The sequence below is a fragment of the Mustela nigripes genome, chromosome 2 (genome assembly GCF_022355385.1).
Source record: "Mustela nigripes isolate SB6536 chromosome 2, MUSNIG.SB6536, whole genome shotgun sequence".
NCBI classification, from domain to species: Eukaryota; Metazoa; Chordata; class Mammalia; order Carnivora; family Mustelidae; genus Mustela; species Mustela nigripes.
The window spans coordinates 149,582,368-149,600,245 of record NC_081558.1 but is presented as its reverse complement, the minus strand read 5'-3'; the positions used below and the strand labels follow the sequence as shown (position 1 = coordinate 149,600,245).

General features: G+C 36.5%; 1 protein-coding gene across 1 annotated transcript in view; it reads right to left on the bottom strand.

Annotated features, from left to right (window-relative positions):
• Positions 1-17,878, bottom strand: part of SLC9A9 (solute carrier family 9 member A9) — a 538,704-nt gene that overhangs the window by 401,665 nt on the left and 119,161 nt on the right. The window contains exon 5 of the mRNA XM_059391790.1: positions 1,069-1,184. Within this exon, the coding sequence (XP_059247773.1) occupies positions 1,069-1,184 (116 nt within the window). The remainder of the gene's footprint in view (positions 1-1,068; positions 1,185-17,878) is intronic.

Below are 17,878 nucleotides of genomic sequence, written 5' to 3'. Positions count from 1 at the left end.
AGCCATATTCATTTCAGTTATAAGACAAATTGCTTATTTTTTCTCTAAACAAATAAACTGACAAAAATAGAAGATGGAGGAGGAACATATAAATTAAAAGAGACTCAATAGTCGTATTAATCAATTGTAACATGGAGCCCTTATTTGGTCCTAATTCAAACTATTACACAAACTAACAATGATAATGATAAAATGACATTTGAGGATATTTGAACAGAGATTACCTCTTTGATAATATTAAAGAACAATTATAAATATTTTTAGGTTTCATAATGGCAATGTTCATTTTTTAAAATATTTACAAATAAAATGATACAATGTCTGAGATTTACTCTAACATAATCCAGTTATGATAAAAGGAAGTGTAGAGGGGGTATAGACAAAAATACTGGCCATATTGGTAATTGCTAAAGGGTATACAAAAATTCTTTTTATTATTCTCCCTACTCTTAATGTGTTTGAAAAGCTCCATAGTAAACAATATTTTTTAAGATTTAATTAATTTATTTGAGAGAGAGAAAGCAAGAGAGAAAGAATACAAGCAGGGATAAGGGGTAGTGGGAGTGAGAGAAGCAGAATCCCCTCTGAGCAGGGGCCGCAGTGCAGGACTCAAACACAGAACCCTTGGATCATGACCTGAACTAAAGGCAGATGCTTAACTGACTGAACCACCCAGGCACCCATAAACAATCTTTTTGAAAATATTTTTTACCATTTAATTCAACAGATCACTTTTGAAAGAAGACAAGTTGGAGAAAAAAATAAGGCCTATAGCTCAAAATGACTATACATTCTAAAGAAATAAGCTATAATGAATTTTAAAGTCTGAACTTCCCACCACTGAAATTGTTTTCAGATCCATTTTTTGAAAGCTATTAAGATATTCACCTATTTCTTTCCTTTCTTTTTTAAATCTCTAACACATATGTCAACTGCAAGTGAAGAGGAATATGGAATTATTATGATATAGACTCAGGTGATGGTCTTTAGAGAAACATTTAATTTAAATGTTTGATTCTTAAAAAGAAAAAAAACAAAAAAACAACACCATACTATTTGAACAATTACCTGGATCTGTAGCGGACATCAGTGAACCAAAAAACAAACAGTCAGTGAAATGGAAGTCTCCATTTTTCAACTGGCCAGCATATACCATAGCTTTCACAAAGCCATACATAATTAACCTGTTAAGAGAAAAATAAGATCTTCAAACATTATGCTGAATCCTGTGCAAATCCATGCTATCATAGCTAACATTCTAATGTGTTTCCTGAATAAGCATCATGCACAAATTACTGCCACTCTGCCAATTCATGGTCATGCTAGCTCTCAGTACACTGTATAAATCTCTTGACTATGAAATACATTTTAACCAAATATCCCAATTCATTCACCTGGTAAAAGGTAAAAGAATATTTTATAGCATATTTCAATGAAAATAAATACATCTCAAGGATATAAAAAATAATCTGTCAAATATGGTATAGCAAATTATGGCCACAAATATAGCAGCTGGGTTAACATCTGTAAATGGATTGTTTTTCAGTTTTCATTGTTTTGTGTGGTAGGGATGTCTGAAATGTGCTCAAATTTCAAGTCTGTCATTGCAATGAAGAGGATATCTGTCACACATAGCACACCCAGTCAACAAGTTACTTTACAATAGATGGGTCTCTACCACTGCTAATGTCAAGATACTTTCATACTGGGTACAGAATCACTGTTAGTAAAGAACTCCTATAACTTCAATATATTGTTGAAAATGAATCCTGAAAGGTTTATGTTTTGATCTTGCAAGGATAGCTATTCTTTTCATGAGAATATAAAAGGTTTTTAAGCTTACCAAACACACCATGGAACATAGCTTATCTATCTTGGTCATCATTTGTCACCCTATAGCTTTTAAATTGTATTTATTTATTTAACTGACTGATTGTTGCCAAAATCCTAGTAGAGGAAATACAGAGATTGGTGAACTGGACCATAGTAAAATCACTATTAGTGACTCTGAGAGTCTTTAGAAATTATAGATTCTCAGACCAAAAGATGTATGTTTAAAAATATTCACATGCTTTGAAAATAAATTTCTTTAAAAATGTTCTAAGTTGTGAGCATGGCTAAAAAGGCTAGAAAACAGATTAGAAATTATAATGTCAATGAAAATGCAGATATTTCAGATTCTGTTAAAAAAACTTCTCCATGAGAAAATATTTTGGACACATCTGTGTTTAAATCTAGATTCTACCACTCACCAGCTATGTGGATTTAGAACATTACTAAAACTTTCTGAACCTCAATATCCTTATTAATGGAATAGTGATAACAATAATAGCTAGCCCATAGAATTATTTTAAGGATTATCAGAGATAATGTACATTTGGTTTCTGGCACGTAGTACACTCTCAATGGGGTTATTATTACTGCTAATAATATTTATCAAAATAGGTAATATGTACTTACTATTTATATTTCTTTACATGCTTTAGCTAATTTAATCCACACATTAATCCTATAAGGAAGGCAGTATTTGCATTTTATAGATGAGAAAACTGAACACAGTGTCATCACATAACCGGCACAAGATGATATAGCTATTAAGTTGCAAAACCAGATCTGAACTGTGGGGAACTGACTCCTTAGCCCAGGCTTTTAACCACTACAGAATATTGCCTAGATGAATAGTTCTCTATTTTATATTATATACTGTCCCATATAATATACTCACAGCTATCCTATTAGGTGGTGGTTCTACGTTGTACAAAGGCACAACAATGGAGTATCGCTAAGAACTTGGAAATAATACTACCCTCTGAGTTGTAATTGTTAAGCCAAAATGGGTTTGAGCAGAGAGGGCCAACATTACTATGAAGAATGCGGACTATAGTGAGAAGGCTGAATCTTAACTAAGCTGAAGGTATTAACATTTCTGAGAAAGGCTTTGTCATGGGACACAACAATGGTTACTGGAAGAGACAAGTCTAAGAGGTCTCAATCATGGCAGTTTACTCACACTCATGCTGGGAAGGGTATTCTGCCAGTTACTAGGTCATGTAGCCTGTTGACAGGAGCAGGGTAGCTTCATTCAGTATATTTGTTCATTCAATAGACATTTATTATTTAATCCCTACTCTGTTTCAAGCTCTGTGCTAAGTTCTTAAAATACATCAGCGAAGAAAACAAAGATTCCTGTTCTTATGAACCATACATTTTACCAGAGAGACAACAATAAAAATTACCATAAATTTGATTTATATCTGTTAATTGTATCATGCTCTGAACTGGAATCTGCAAATGGGATCAACACTGGGACAATCGGGGCAGTTAAAACATTGACGGGAATGCTCTCCGATAGTCATACCTTCAGCCTCTTTGGGTACTAACCCAACTTCGCCACAGCCCTTTCTCATTTGAATTAGCCTTCAAATATTGAGCATCAAGAGGCTCCGGAACCAATATAAACTTTATGACCTGTGACTTTATTTCTGAATTTTATACTTATTAATTAATTTTACAGACTGGGAATCTAGGTTTAGAATTAAAATTACTTTTCCCATATTGCACAGAAGCCATTAGATTAGGTGAAAAAAAATATGCATATATACTATCTAGACTTGGGAAGATTATATAGAAACTAGAAGTCTCATATACTATTGATGGAAATTAAATTAAAGCCTTAATTAAAGTATCAATTTTGAAATATTCTATGGCTTATTAAATGGTTGCCTACAAACCTATGCCAAAAATTAATTCAATATGTACCAAAAGGTGTGTATTCAAATTATATTAGATTTCTCTTGTTTATAAGAGTGAAAAATTCAAAGAAATCTAAATATCCAGTGAATAAATTATAAAACATACATATGCAGACTCATATGCAATTAATACTACTATATATAAGATTTTATATTAGATACAGAAAAGTAAACTGATGAAGCAAATTATTAAAGTGGTAACAAATAATAATTTCTAATTTTATAAAAATTGAACAGACTTAGGCATGCATACAAACAGGAAAAGACCAGAGGTATATAATCTAAAATGTTAATAGTGGTTAAATAATAAAATTAAATGTGACTACTTTTCTTTTTGCTTTTCTACATTTTTCCAGCTCTTTTAAAAAATAGTAATAACAAAAAATAAATAACAACATACATTACCAAATGCTATTATGTAACACAATAGATATTTATTGTGTCACTTAATCTTTAAAATTTTATAAATTAGGTTCTATAATTATTCCTTTTTACATATGAGAAAATTAGGAATCAGAGACATTTGATAACTTGACTAAGGTAACATAAATTAGCTTATGAGAGAGCTGGATTTCAACCTAGAGAGCTGGATGCTAAAGCCTACAGCCTTAACCACCAACTCTATAAAGCTTTTGAGTTGCTTTGAAATTGGGAGAAACACACACAAATGTACACACACACATACACACACGCCTAACCACAATTAGTTTATTTACTTCAAATCAACTCCTGGACATAAAATAACTATAATTCCAATAGCTTACTTGAGATATTACCAAAAAAGCAGAAAAAAATGTCCAGTTCATTGCAAGCTCAATATCAATAACAATGGTCATCATCATTGGTAATTATACTAATCCAATAATTAGTGTGTCTATACCATGCGCCACACCCTTCTTTATAAATGGTAGCTCTTGTCATTTTATTATTAATGAAAACTAGTTATAACTATGTTAATTGGGAAGCTAAAAAAAGTAAAACCATTAACAATTACCATATTCTCAGAGTGGTACAGTCTATCAGCACTTCACAGAAAGTATTTCAGATGCTCAGGATACAGGGGAGATGTGGTTTGATGGGGATAGGGAATCTGGTGAAGTCCAATGCATGCAATGCTGTGAATATGATGAACCTGAATAAGACATCCTCCAGGGGTTAGTGACAGCCTGGGTCACATGGATGGGTAGAAGCAGAACTGCTTCATAAAAGGCAGAACTGTTGATAGCACTGATTTTGACAAATATGCACTTGGTCCTATTCTTTGAAAAGCAAAGTCCTTGAGCTATGGAGGATACAGAAGTAGAAATTCACAACCTACTCTCAAAGAGTAGAGTATACATGATGGCAGTCATGTCACTGATGCTAAAAGAAAGCACTGGGTAAAACAGAATTTGGGGAAATGCCCAACACAATACTCTACACACTCACTTCATTAAGTGTCTAGATATGTGAACTTATTTTAAATTTCATGAGCTTATTTTACACCATTAAATCTCCAAACCTAAAGACTTGTGAAAAAAGTTCCATGTGCCTCCGTCTCTCTTTTTTCTTCCTTCTCTTATGTACTTCTTAATTTCCACATGTGTTAAATCATATAGTATTTGTTTTTCTCTAACTTATTTCACTTAGCATAATAATATATTTTAGCTCCATCCACATCATTGCAAATGGCAAGATATCATTCTTTTTAATAGCTGAATAATATTCCATTGTGTATACACACATGTACACACACCACCTCTTCTATATCCATTCATTAGTCAATAGACATTTGGGCTCTTTCATAATTTGGCTATTGTTGAAAATGTTGCTATAAACATTGGGGTGCCTGTGTCCCTTTGAATCAGTATTTTTTTAAAAGATTTTATTTATTTATTTGACAGAGAGAGAGATCACAAGTAGACAGAGAGGCAGGCAGAGAGAGAGGGGGAAGCAGACTCCCTGCTGTGCAGAGAGCCAGATGCGGGGTTCCATCTCAGGACCCTGAGATCACGACCTGAGCTGAAGGCAGAGGCTTAACCCACTGAGCCACCCAGGTGCCCTTGAATCAGTATTTTTCTAAACTTTGGGTAAATACCTAGTAGTGTAACTGCTAGGTCATAGTAGTTTTATTTTTAATTTTTTGAGGAACCTCCATACTCTTTTCCAGAGTGGCTTCACCAGTTTGCATGTCCACCAAGAGTATAAGAGTGTTCCCCATTCTCTGCATCCTCGCCAACATCTGTTGTTTCCTGTGTTGCTAATTTTAGCTACTCGGACTTGTATGAGGGGATATCTCATCATAGTTTTTACTTGTATTTCCCTGATGAGTGATGTTGAAGATCTTTTCATGTGTCTGTTAGCTATCTGGATGTCTTCTTTGGAAAAATGTCTACTCATGTCATCTGTCCATTTCTTAACTGGATTATTTGTTTTTTGGGTGTTGACTTTGGTAAGTTCTTTATAGATTTTGGATACTAATCCTATATCAGATATGTCATTTGTAAATATGTTCTTCCCATTCCATGGGTTGAATTTTGTTAATTATTTCCTTCATAGAAAGCAGAGGCTTTTCATCTTGATGAAGCCCCAATAGTTCATTTTTGCTTTTTGTTTCCCTTGCCTCCAGAGACATGTCTAGTAAGGTGTTACTACAGCTGATGTGTAAGATGTTACTGCCAGTGTTATCCTCAAGGATTCTGATGATTTACAATCTCACATTTAGGTCTTTCATCCATTTTAAATTTATTTTCTGTGTGGTATAAGAAAGTGGTTCAGTTTCATTTTTTTGCATGTTGCTGTCCAGTTTTCCCAACACCATTTGTTGAAGAGACTATCTTTTTTTCCTTTGGGTATTACTTGTTGCTTTGTGAAAGATTAGTTGACCATGTCATTGAAGGTTGCTGGAGAGGAGGTGGGCAACTGATGGGCTAAATGGGTGTTGGGTATTAAGGAAGGCACTTGTTGTGATGAGCACTGGGTGTTCCATGTAAATGACGAATCACTAAATTCTACTCCCCAAACCTACATTACACCATATGTTAACTAACTAGAATTTAAATAAAAACTTGAAACAAAGAAAAAAGAAGATAAAGACATACCTAGAAGCCAACTCTCAACTATAGAGAACAAGCTTATGGTTAGCAGAGGAGAGGTGGTGGGGTCACGGGTATATAGGTGATGGGTATGAAAGAGGACACATGGGATAAGCGCAGGATATTGTATTGGAGTGCTGAATCACCATATTTATACCTGAAACTAATATTAAATTGCATGTTAACTAACTAGAATTAAAAAAAAAAAGGGAAAAAAGGGTTCCAAAATGTTCAATTGCTTGGATGATTTCTAAGTATGCCATCTTGATCTCTATCAGTATTTTTAAGAAAGAATATACTTACTTCTTTTTTTAAAAAGTAGTCTTGATCAAGCAATGAATAGACCTACTAGAAAGGTAGTTTTTTCGAATTGCTAGGGATAAGTTAGGGGAGTTGTCAGTTTGGAGATACAGATGTGTGGGCCAGTCTCTTTAACTGTTGCAAGAGCCACATCCCTGCCTGCGAAATCATGTGAAACAGGCCACTATATGAAGCTCATTCTGCAGTGGGAAAATCGAGAACCAACAGGCTCTGGAAGCAATCTGACAGTTATAATGTACATCTAGATTTCCGATTTCTATACCTAAACATTTTCCTTTAGATAAATATCTTTCCCTATGTATTTGTTCATATTTTGTGGATAGTTTATATCTCACATTTTCTTTCTTTCTTTCTCTTTTTTTCTGGAGCATGCATTCAAGAGTAATATCCCACTGGAGAATTCATAAATTCTTTTTTTAAATTTTGAGCTTTATTGACATATAGTTGACATATAACAGTGTATAAGTTCAAGGTATATAATGCCATGATTTAATACATGTATATATTGCAAAATGATTACCAAAAAAAGTTCAATAACATATGTGTCACCTCACAGTTACATTTTTGTGTATGGTGAGCAATTTAAAGATCTACTCTCTCAGCAAGCAACTTTGAAATATTCAAGACAGTATTATCAACTATAGTCATCACGTTGTGCATTACATCCCTAGAACTTATGCATCTTATAACTGGAAGTTTGTACCTTTTCATCATCTTCATTCTCATCTCCTGTCCCACTCCCTACCCCTAACAACCACCAGTCTCTTCTCTGTTTCCATGAGAGAATTAATAATTTCTTAATCCTGGGCTAGATGGGGTCGGGAAGTTCTTCTAGCCGAATTCTTCATTCATTCACTCACGCATTCATTAATTTGCTCATTGACTCATTTATGAAACCAAAGATTACCCAAAGATATAATTCCTCCTCTGAGGGAGCTTACATTTTTTTGGGGGAACCAGACATTTAATAGCTAATTTATAATTAATTATTAGTATTGTGACTAATCCTATGCAGACAACTATAGACTGCACATGTGCCCACTTCTCCAGTTGGGGAATATTAAAGGGGAACTTTATTTTATGGAAGAGATCACAAGTTCGAAATGTTGGCATGCTTCTCCCTCCCCTCCCCGCTTGTGCTCTCTCTCACTATCTCTGTCAGTAACTGTCTCTCTCTCTCTCTCTAATAAATAAATAAAATCTTTTTTAAAGGAAGAAAGAAAGAGAGAAAGGGAGGGAGGGAGGGAGGAAGGAAGGAAGGGAGGGAATGGAGGGAGGGAGGGAGGGAGGAAGGGAGGGAAAGCAAGCACTAAGTGTCCTGGAGGAGTCCTGGAAGAAGTGAAGATCAAGTGCACGGAGTTCACAAAGAAGAAACTCTCTTTACCTGGGGTCTCAGGACAGGGTTTGAGAGGAAGGTGGCTTATCTGCTAAACCTGAAATATACATTCAAGTAAGGAAACTGCCAGCAGTGTTTCATCAATACGTGGGATGTCCCAACTAGTGATTTTTTTTTCTAGAATGTAAAACCTTTCCCACTGAGAGTGGTTTGTTCTTCAGTCAGTACGAAATTCAATGGACAAAATGAAACCCTTCCTTTGGCAATCCAGGGAATCATCTGCCATCTGCCACTCACTGTAGAGATGAGGGGAAAAGGCCTTCCTGACTAAGCTGTGACTCCACCCCTGGTTTTCACTTCAGCGCTCAGTACAGGCTGCTCTGCCTCAAGGAGTCTATGAAACCTGAGGCTGTTTTAACTGAAGCAGGTACTCAGATCTCACAATGGTATATGGCCTCCTTGGCCCATTCTACTTTTCCCACCAATTTTAAGACTTTGTCCCTTCTGTTTCACTGAAGGCTGGGGGAAAGAAGAGGATGTAGGAGTCACTTCAGTGGCTTGTGGGCATGTTAAAAGAACCTGTCCCAATCCTCTCTTCTTTGAAAGGGTTGGAGGGAGACAGGCTTTAGAGAAAGGGGAAGGTTGCATTCAGTTTTTCTGTCCCTAAGTGGAAAGCATAGGCTGATTAGGTAATGGGATGAGGTAGGAGGAAGGAGAAAAATGGGGGGAAGGTTCATTGACAGGGGCATAAATGCAAGTGTGTTGGGGTTGGGAAATTCTATATTAGGACATTTGGCAACTCAAAAACTTTGTTTGCAACAGTCATCACCAGAACAACGAAATTCCCACAGTTGCCACCCCATGGAAACTTGATTTTTCACAAGTCACCTATCTGGCATTAAGTAGTAGGCTCTCTGGCCCTAAGGCTCTAAGAAGACTGTGATAGGAATAAAAGTAAGGGAAAGACAGAGGGAAAAAAAAACTGAACATTTGTACCTGCCCTGTTCCTGGCCCCATATTACTACATTTTATATATTTTTAAATCTACACACACACACACACACACACACACACACACATACCAGTTGGGTAGCCATGAGGATTCTTATTTTATAAACAAAGAAACCCAACAAATCATAGAAATGAAATTTAAATACATGTTCCTTTCTACTTTTTACTATTGGACACTAAGTAGAAAATTTAAGATGTCTTTGCCTTGGCTTCACAAATTTAAGAAGCAAATTACTATATTCTTTGTTCCTGGTAGAATGCCTTTGACATATTATGTTGGGACTAGCTCTTTAAGGGTTATGAGTGGCCCAGGAGACCTTCCTTTCAGGCATTTAATTAGGCTGTAAAAGGGTATGGAAAGCACCATGCCTTCCACGATTTCTCCTTTAAGTCAGTTCTATATCTGGTTCCTGCGAGCCTGAACTGGCTACCACATTTTTTCAATAATGGAAAAGCAGCAGAGAGGAGGCTGTGACTCAGTACACTGTTCTTTACCCATTACTGGGGTCTAAGACTCTAAGACTGTGGGTCCCTTGGAAGAAAATTAAGTGAGGACATTTCTTAAATACTCCAGGGCCCATCTGTGTGTTAACTTGCCACTGTACTGGACCTTCCCTGGAGCCCTCACACACCTGCGCACTTTCGTGACAATTCCTGCTTCTGTAGCAACTTATGCAATTGCCTGAAGAGATATAATCTCCTCTCCTGTAAAGTACTTCAAGGTTCTTGGAGAAAATATGATATAAATCCCAAGCATGAATATGGAACGGGCATAAATTGAAATGTTGATATGCACTAAGAGGTAGAGATCTACTAAAAGATTAACTAAACACAGGTAAGAATTTAACCAGGCATTCTTGGTGTGTGTCTACTCATATCCACTATCTGGGAGTATGCTGGCTCATTCAGGCATGAAAGGGGATCACTTGGGAGAAGACCGAAAGGAACAATGAAGGAAGTACAACTTAGCCACACCCACTCAATGATAGCCTGCCCCAGCATCCTGGGATGTGTGGCCCCTAAGATTCTCTGAGTAACTTGAGTTCCTCACGTCTCTCCTGCTCCCTCAATTTTACCCTATTCTCTACTTCTCTGTCTTCTTCTTTCAAAAAACCATGCGTAGTGGTCACTAGTTGTAATCACTGCTCTTTTGCCTCATCGTTCATCCCTTGATATGGTTTATAAAGCTCTCTCCTTTATTTCCTCAAGGTCTTAAATTCCAGCCATATATTCTTTGTTTCCCCATCTTACCCAACTAATTTGAAGATAGCCTATCTGGGCTGTTCTCTCTTTTGTCCTCTCGGTTCCCACCTCCATTCCTATGCACACTTCAGCCAGCCTTGCTAGGTCCTAAGAGTTACAAAGATGAATCAGAAGTGGCTTCTGTCCTCTAGGAGCTCACAGCTTAGGAGAAAGGATAAATCATGTGTATAAATGACTGTACTACTATGTGAAAAGCTGTAGTTTCAGTAAAAAAGCTAAAGGCAAAATGATATGGGGTTTCAAAGGGGGGAAGGTAGAATATGGTCTGGGGGAAGGAGGTATTGGAGATGAATCTTCCTTGAAAGGCAGATGGGGTCAGATCTGAGTTGTGGCAGTAGGAAGAGGAACAGGGATAGTCACCATAGGCCAGCAAAAAGTGGGTGGTAACACATCAGGTATGGACAGTGAAAGCTGGGTAACTCAATGTGATGAATTCTTCCACTATGTATCGTTAGAAAGTCTAATTCAATGGTCCTCAAATTTTGCTGCATATTAGAATCACACAGAGAGTTCTGAAAATTATCATGCCCAGGCTACATCCCAGACCAAATATATCAGAATCTCTGCAGATGGAACCCATGCACCAGAATTTTTTGAAAGTTCTTCCACTGATCCTGTAGCCAGGATCTAGAACAAGTGTTCTCCATCACATCTTGTCCCTAATGTCAAGACCTGGGGAATCAGAAGATCTGGAATAAGCCCTGAGATTCTACATTTTTAATGAGCTCCCAGGTGGTGCCATTGTTGCTGGTCCCAGGCCATACTTTTGAGTAGGAGACTCTAAATGAGAACCATCAGGCCTCAGCCATTGGTGTGTGTTCTGGGTTGGATTGTACACTCCTTAATATGGCAACACTTTAAATTCATCAGTGAGCTTGCCTGAGATGCAGTTAGTTTATGGGTCCACATATAGAAAGCACCTAACACCTTTTGCTTAGTGACTTGGTTTCCCTGCTATTCATGGATTAGAGATAAAGACTAATGGACAGCATGTGAGGATTCAAGGTGTTATTACTTCTCAGCTACAATTTGGAACTCCTTGTAGAAGAAAATGAAAATAGGGTGGAGGCTAGGGAGTGAAAAGATGTCTTAACCCACTGCAATATAAAATTTAAGAAATCTTTGTTATGCCTGTGATCTGCAGTTCTGCAGAGACTTTTTTCCTAGGTACAGAGACCCCGCTCCTCTTTCCCTATCAGAGGGAGAGATCTGGATGATTGTTTGGGCCTTATCTGAGGCTGGTAACTGTGAAGTCCTTACTACCAAGTTTTCAAAAATGGTGAGAGAATCCTCAAGCTTTTATTTTTAAATATTTTAAAAAATCCTAGCAGAAAATGCATGTTTATTAAAAGCAGTTTTTTGCTGTTTAAACCAAACAACAGGTTTCTTTGCTTCGGAATGAAGTATAACAACTAAGAGGCTTTGATGGCAGTACAAATTTTATATGTTTGTGTGTGTGTGTGTGTGTGTGTGTGTGTTTGTGTGTGTGTGTATACATATATACATTTAATGCTTTATTAATAAAAAGAAGCTTGAACAAAATATCTCAGAGTATGAAATTCATCTGTGCAAGAATGGTGGTTGCTTCCCTATACATGTGGCCCCTTGATTACTACTTTTCTTTTCTTTTTCTTTTTTTTTTCCCTCTAAATGTCACTTCTTTATTTCTGCACAGTGTTTCTATTAAATTTGGATACATACATACAGATATAATTTAAATAAGTAGAAAATTAATGAAATAATTTGGCTAGTGAGCTCTTCTACAACTTGCAAGTCTGTATTTCCTCATTATTAGTAAACAATTTTTTCTTCAGTCTTCTATACTTCTCAGCTTGAGTTCCAAGTTTGCTTAGCCCCAGGGACTCCTGAGCAGCTACTACTTTTCACTTTAAAGACATATGTATGATTGTTACATCATTTTCTCTTACTCTTCCCAGAAGGTGGATAAAATCAAGGTCCATTATTCTTTCACACATGAAGAACTACCACAAAAATGCTTAGAGCCTATCTACCACCTTAAAGCCTTTCTTCTGCCATTTTTCCTCAAGTGTAAAACTGAAACACAGGTTGGAATAAGTTGTTTAGGTCAGGAGGAAAAAAAAATTTAATCCAGAATACCTAACCTACAATATAGAAACTATGACACATCTAGGTTAATGACTTGGTTGAAATTATACTGAACCTGACTTGTAGCAAGCCATGACAGGAATGTCCGTTTTCTCCTAAAGAGATCTGGCATCATTGGCAGTTTTCACAGATTCTCTGCTGCCTAGAATTTTAGCAAAGTGAATAAAACCAGCGATTTGAATATAACTTGATAATTTAGTCCCAGAAAATTTCCCATCCCTTGTCGTATTCCCTAAAGCATGTTTATATTCTTCAGTTCTACAATTTGGAATCCTAAAGCCAACTGCTGGTTGCAATAAAATGTAAATAACAAGAAAATGCAACTCTTTGGGTTTTCCCTAATCAGATAAACTTTTCAGCAAGTAGGAAGCTCATAAATAATGTAAATGCTTAAAACATATTTAGTTCAAATTAAGACGTTATACTATTTACTGTTTGATGGTCTTAAGATATCATTACGGATGACAAGATAGAATGAACGACTTATCTTAAGAGTGACGAAAGTCAAATACAAATTCATTGGCCCAATTCTTCTTTTTCAACCACGTCAATATATTTTCAAAAAATTTCTGATCTATAGTGGAGAGTTTCAAATGCACTGTTTTGCTTAGGATGCATGTAATACAACTTATTACTCGAAATACCCTTGTAGTTGTAAAGTGAACTTCTTTTATAACATTTCAAATCACTTTTCAGAGCAAATAGACTGTTCTTATGGGCTTTTCTTCTAATAACAGAATTTACCCACTACTCAAATATAGAAGAAATCAACAAAATGCTTTAGAGAACGACAATAACATAATAAAATATTTAGTACCATAAACAGTTGTTCCTTTATAGATCCTGAGCTTTGAGATCACTACTCCTACAAGACTACCCCAGCAATACAAGTATCTGCTAAAGAAGGGTATTTGGTTTGTTAAATCTTAGTAATCCCAAGTATCCTTGCCATATGAACTGACCAGGTTCTAGGACTAGATGTACATGGGGCCCGGCTTACTACTCTATGGTTCTGACAATCACCCATTCATCTGGCCTACCTAACATCAGACAATTAATATAACTTATTCTTTATCCATGTCCTTACTTCTTATCTACTAACCCCATTCTCTTGACATAGGTTTTACACTACAGAGCACTGAACTGAAATGTAGACAGTTCTTCATGTCCCCATGTGATTTGAGTTGAACAGACATTGAATTTAGCTGTAAGACAGAAGCCGGTGGAGTAAACCATCAATAGATGAAAGCCAGGTGAATTGGCCAATAGTTAATGATTTCATTTCTTAACAATTCTATTCCTCTGGAGAATGTAGCACATGCTATTATCAAGTGTGGTTTTATCTTTAAGGATACAACACAGAAGGAATAAGTGCCTTCTTCTTTATAAAAAGGAGGTTCAGAGGCAGAAGAAGGAATCAAAGTCAGCTACACAATATATTTTTAATTGAGTGCCTATTATATGCCCAGATCCTGGTAGGGTTCTGGGCATAAAATGGGGCGGGGGGAGGTAATGAGCAGTCTGCTTAGGTATGTAGAGAAAAAACAGACTGTTAAAATCTAGCATGGCAAGTGCCTCTGCCAATTTCTAGCTCTTTGACCATAGCAAGTTACTACCTCATCATTTCCTCAGTTTTCTTGTCCATAAAGTGAGCATAATAATAGTTATCTTTTTATGCTATTACCAGAGGATCACTGTTGAATGATCCAAGGGGTTTCTTAGTTCTTCCAGCTATCACTTCTGTTGGGAAACACAAAAGGCCATTTAGCATTAACATTTCTCTCAGAGAACCAGTGAATTGAGAAAGGCTTAGATTCAGAGCTTTCAAAAGAAGACTTTAGTAAATTGTTTTCAACATAGTAACATATGTTTTCATCTAATCTCATTACAGAAAGTTGATGTGACCTGACTGGAAAGAGATTACCTTTTAAATGATTCTTCATACTTGATCTAGTATGGTTGGCAGGCACACATCAAAGAGATCACCTTCATGGCAAATATAGTTAACGATACTATATTGCATATTTGAAAGTTGCTGAGAAAATTTTAAAAGTTTCGTCACAAGAAAAAGTTGGTAGCCATGTATGGCAATGAGTGTTAAGTGGATTTCTTGTAATAATTTTATAATATATGCAAATATAGAATCATTATGTTGTAATGAAGCTAATATGATATTGTATGTTAATATACCTCAGTAAAAAAAGATAGAAGGTGGCATCAAAAACAAAAAACCCAAACAAACCAAAGATATTACTTTTTCTGATACCACCACATCCCAGTCTCAGATCTCCCTGAAGAAAGTAGTTAAGGAACCAAGATAGTGAAGACAAGTTTGCCGGCAAGTCACAAATAGCTTAATTGGTTTAGTCACCCATAAACAAAAATATTCAAACATATATTACAAAATTCCCAAGACCCAATGGAATGACAAGAGAACACACTAGAAGACAGATCTATGGAAAAATAAGTAATGGAGGTAAAAGAGACCTAGATCAGTGGAAGTATCCATTTTTTAAAATATTTATTTATTTATTTATTTGAGAGAGAGAGTCAGAGAGAGTAGGTATGTACACAAGCAGGAGGAGGGACAGAGGAAAGGGAGAGAGAGAGAATCCTTAAAAATACTCCCTGCTGAGTATGGGGCCCATAGATCCCATGACCCTGAGATCATGACCTGAGCTGAAATCAACAGTCCAAGAGTCACACACCTCGAAACATACTAATTCCACTATATTCAACATCAGACAGATCTCAGCAAAAGTTTCTTATTCAAAACAACCCTCTGTAAAATGTCTCCTAAGAAACTAAGGGATTAGAAACATGTTAAATGGGCAAGAGATATTGAGCTGGGTTTGGTATCTGACAGAAAACCAACACGCAACATGACACCCAGAGTATAAAACTGGAAAGGGCTCGTAAGGAAGAGAGAAAGAGGTTTTAATCTGTGTTCCTCCAGAAAGCCAGGGGGGGAAAAAGGAAGTAGTGAACTTTATAGAGTCAGATTAGCCTATTGAAAAATGTCCAAAGAATGAGTTGGAAATGCACTATGGGAGGTTGCTAGTTTCTTTCCCTGGAGGAATTTAAGCAACGCTAAAGTGTTTTATAAAAAGGATGTTGGTTTATTCTATTAAAAAGATACAGGTATACTGAGGGAGTGAATTGGGGAGAATGAAGCTAAATGATTTTAAGGTGATTTCAAACTCTAAAATTTTATGATTTTATGAAAAGCCAAGAAAAAAAATAAAAGCAAAGATCAACAGAGAAGATGAGAAACTCTGTAATTGACAACATTTTCTAGAATTTAGTCAGTTATCAAAGTCAAAGTAAAGACAAGTTTGACAGGGTCTAAAATATGATACCAGTAACTGATTTTATTAACCAGGACTCCTTTCCTAACTTGACAGTAGTTTCTTCACAAATCCTTGGTTTGGGGTTAGAGTGAGATGAAGTTATCCTTGTCTGTGTCAAACACCTCAACCTCCTCAGAAGATAGGAGGAGGTATTCACAAAACTTATTTAACTCCTCAAGACTAGAGAACAATTCATTTTGCTTTCTCAGATAACACTAAACATGATGTCTAGCAGCTTCTCTACCATATCCAATACTAAGTTTCCTATTCTCACTTCTAGGAGACCCATAGGTACCTCAGACTCCCTAGCTCTGAGCCTAAACATAGGATCTAATCCAGAACTCAGATGTTACTCTAGTGTATCTTTTCTTAGCTAAGGCACCAACTCCCACCCAGAAAACTCAAGGTCATTCTGGACCCATCTCTAACCGAATGTGCTCTTCTCCCTATGCAATCTATCACTAAACTGCCATTTTACCTCTTGAATTGGTTTCAAATACAATCACTACCTAGTCCAGGCTAACACTACATTTCCTCTGAATATGCCTATGTCTGCTGCAGTGGTATCCCTATATCCCCTCCCTTCCTGCCAATGTATAGCCAGAATCATTTAAAAACACAAATCTGATCATTTGTCTCCATGCTCAAAATCTTATCATGACTTCCCAAATGCTCTTAGATTGAAAGCCAAAATATTTGTGGGTGATTATTCTTTTTCAGATCCATTCTGCATCCTTTTCATCCTGCTCTGTGTCCCATGAGGCTGACTTGAATGGGCTCCTTCACTGGGCTTAGTCTCTGGCTTTTGGCTAGATTTAACCAATGCCGCTGAAAGAACACTGCCAGGAGAACAGAGTGGGTGATAAGAGTAAGGCTGGTGTATTTATTTTTTATTATGTCAGTTCCCTCTCTTCAGGACCTATATGGGCTCCTATTGTCTTTCAGTCAAAGGTCACAGCTCCATTCATTTGGTCCTATCCACACAGATCTCTTTTTAGGTTCTACTACCACTTCATCCCTTTCCCCTTCAGATAATGGTGTCCCACTGTTACTAACCTTAGAAAAATGGAGTACCCCCTTATGGTTTTTCTTTTCCCTGACAACAACTTTTAAATAGTCCTCAAACATAACTCATTCAAGGAAACTATTCTGGACCCTCCTGCAAAAGTCAGATCTGCTGAATAGAAGTTTTTATAATGGCTATATTTCCTTATCACCATAGAATTAATTAATTAACTGTGTAATTGTCTGTTTAATGTTTATCTTTCCTGCTTGGATGACAGCAGGGTACATTTTGGTCTTAGCAATCCTAAAAATCTCTGGAGCATTTACATATACGTCTGAGTAGTTATTTATCAAATAAAAGGGATGGTGAGAGTGGAGATGAGAAGAGTTAAGAAGACCAGGGCAGGAATGAGAAAGCCCTGGTCAGAGTGACCAGAATCATCACAAATCAAGGACACTTACACTGCAACTTGGTCTTGTCACTGTCATAGAAAAACTGGGGAAAGCTTGACATCAAAAAGTTGTTTGGCAGGATACACCTTATAAGGATATTATATGTCAAAGAGTGTATCTTAAATGCACTTTCAAAATGTGATAGGTTTATGCTAGAAAGAGTAAGTTATTTTCTTTCTTCCTATA